Consider the following 2,841-nt stretch of genomic DNA (forward strand, 5'->3'; position numbering starts at 1 on the left):
ACCCATGCATAAATGAAGTTGAAAGCAAAACAGTGGTCCCCTGTGCTGCCAAACACCACTTTATGTAAAGGCCCATTTTAGATTCCCCATGCCAACTCCCCCCAAATATCATTAGCTCTCCATCTTATTCATGTACTATGTACTATGATTATCTAAGGAATCATGGGTGAAAAAGTGTATTTTTTACTATCATTAATATGTGATATGTGATTGTAAATTGTTGATGACTTGATTATAAATCATTAAATTGTTGATGACCTTCATTCTCTAGATTGATGTGGGATTTTTGTTTTTAATTTGATAGGGAAATAAAAAATGGCATCAAACTTGACTCCATTCTTTGGTCAAGATTCAACTACCCATTTTCAATCAAGTAGAAGTAAGACCGATCCTGCATGGGAGCATGTTTCTGAAGAAAGATATGGAAATGGAAGGAGAGCTCTTATTTGTTTGTATTGTATAAAGATTACAAAAGGTGGAGGTATTCATAGAATGAAGCTACATCTTGCTGGAGTGAAAGGAGATATTGGTCCATGTAAATCGGTTCCACTTGATGTCAGATTTCGCATGGAAAATTCTTTGCAAGAGTTTGTGAATGCTAAGAAAGCAACCAAAGAAGCAGATGAATATAGAAATCCTTATGGTCCTAATGTGTCACAATTTGAAGGGGATATGGCAGAAGGTGAAGAAGAGGTTCAAGAAATGCAAAGTCCTATGGCAGCTAGTAGTGGAAAAAGGAAAAAATCAACAGTGGATAAGTATTTTGCACCAAGAAATACACAAGGAGCTCAACCTTCCATGAGGAGTGTGCTAGCTGGGAAAGAAGCTACTTGGAGAGTGGATATGGCGGTTGGGAGATTCTTTTATGATGCATGCATTCCTACTAATGTTGTGAATTCCTTCTACTTCAAGCCAATGTTGGATGCTATATCTGCAATTAGTCCTGGATATAAGGGTCCAAATTACTATCAGTTGCGGATTAATCTTTTAAAGGATGCTAAGAAGGAAGTTCAGTTACTTGTGGACTCTTATCGTGCAATTTGGGCAAAAGTTGGGTGTACAATAATGGGTGATGATTGGACAGATAACAGACAAAGAACACTCATCAACTTCCTTGTGTATTGTCCTGAAGGAATATCGTTTGTGAAATCTATTGATGCTTCAGACATTGTCAAGGATGCAACTAATTTGTTTCAGTTATTTGATGAGGTGATTGAATGGGTGGGTCTACTCAATGTAGTTCACGTAGTGGCTGATAATGCAGCAAATTATGTGGCCGTGGGGAGATTGATTTCTCAGAAGCATAAACACATTAATTAGTCACCTTGTGCAGCTCATTGTCTTAATTTGATCTTTAAGGATATTGGTAAGATGGACCATGTTACTGAACTTGTAAGACGTGCATCAAAGGTGACAATTTTTGTGTATAATCATGTTGCTTTGTTAAGTTGGTTGAGAAAAAGGGAAGGATGGACAGAGATTCTACGACCTGGTGCAACTCGCTTTGCTAATACTTTCATTGCACTCAAGAGTCTTCATGATCATAAACATGACTTGCAAGCTTTGGTGACTAGTAAGTTCTTTGTGGACTCTAGATATTCAAAGGATTATAAAAGCCAAGTTGCAGTGTCCATCATCTTGGATAATAGATTTTGGAATGATTGTTTGATTGTTGTGAATCTTATGTCTCCACTAATGCGTTTATTGCGTATTGTTGATTGTGATGAGAGGCCTTCGATGGGATATGTGTATGAAGACATGTATAGGGTTTGTTTGGGCATTAAGAAATTGTTTAACTACAGCGAAAGACTATACAAGCCTTATACAGAGATCATAAAGCAACGTTGGGATCAACAACTAAAGAAAAGCATTCATTCAGCAGCTTATTGGTTGAATCCATGTTTCCAATATGATCAGGAAAACTTTTGTAATAAGCCAAATGTTATTGGAGGTGTTATGGATGTTATTGATCAAAAAGTTCTGAAAGGTAAGATTGAAACAATGAATGAAATGAGGTTATTTCGTGATCGATTGGGAAGTTTTGGAAGAGACCTTGCTTATTCTTCACGTGAAGTACTTCAACCTGGTAAAATATTATTTTCATTTATTAGTGTGTTTATTCTTTTTTATTAGTTACCTACTTACTATTTAATATTTTAAACTTGCTAATGTGTTTTATTTTTTTCTTATTTTTAATGTGAAATGGTAAGTAGATGAATAGTGGAGGCTACATGGATACAATGCACCACATTTACAAAAGTTGGCCATTCAAATATTGAGTCAAATCGCATCGTCTTCTGGATGTGAGAGGAATTGGAGTGTCTTTGAACGTATACATACCAAAAGAAGGAATAGATTGGAACATCAAAGGCTTAATGATCTTGTATACGTTCATTACAATTTGCGGCTAAAAAATCAGTATAAATGCTTTCTTAGTTGTTTTGAATTCAAATTCTTCTATTCACAATTATGAATAATTATATGTTTTTCTTTTTTAGGTTTTATAACAAGAAAAGAATCTATGATCCCATTGACTATGCATGCATTGATGAGACCAATTTTTGGGTAGTTGATGATGATCAGCCAGTAGAGCTAGATGTTGAAGAATTGGAAAATCTTCTATATGAAGAAGGGTCAATTCCAATAAATGAAGTGGAAGGTTCAAGTTCTCACATTGGTTAGTAAAATATTTAAACTTATAAAAGTTCAATAATTATATTTTTTCTTCAAAAATGATTTCTTGTTGATATATATTCAATATTTTTGTAGATGATGAAGATGGTGGTGACATGGCTAGAGAAGGGCTTGATGTGGAGAATTTTGGTTTTCCAAATGCTCATT

At 35.0% G+C, this 2,841-nt stretch overlaps 1 protein-coding gene across 1 annotated transcript; it reads left to right on the plus strand.

Annotated features, from left to right (window-relative positions):
* Positions 1-315: 315 nt before the first annotated feature.
* LOC117930536 lies at positions 316-1,320 on the plus strand. Its single transcript, XM_034851180.1, has one exon. It carries the CDS (start codon positions 316-318, stop codon positions 1,318-1,320), a length of 1,005 nt encoding a protein of 334 aa, XP_034707071.1.
* The last annotated feature ends 1,521 nt before the right edge of the window (positions 1,321-2,841 follow it).

Source organism: Vitis riparia, chromosome 14, assembly GCF_004353265.1.
Source record: "Vitis riparia cultivar Riparia Gloire de Montpellier isolate 1030 chromosome 14, EGFV_Vit.rip_1.0, whole genome shotgun sequence".
NCBI lineage: Eukaryota > Viridiplantae > Streptophyta > Magnoliopsida > Vitales > Vitaceae > Vitis > Vitis riparia.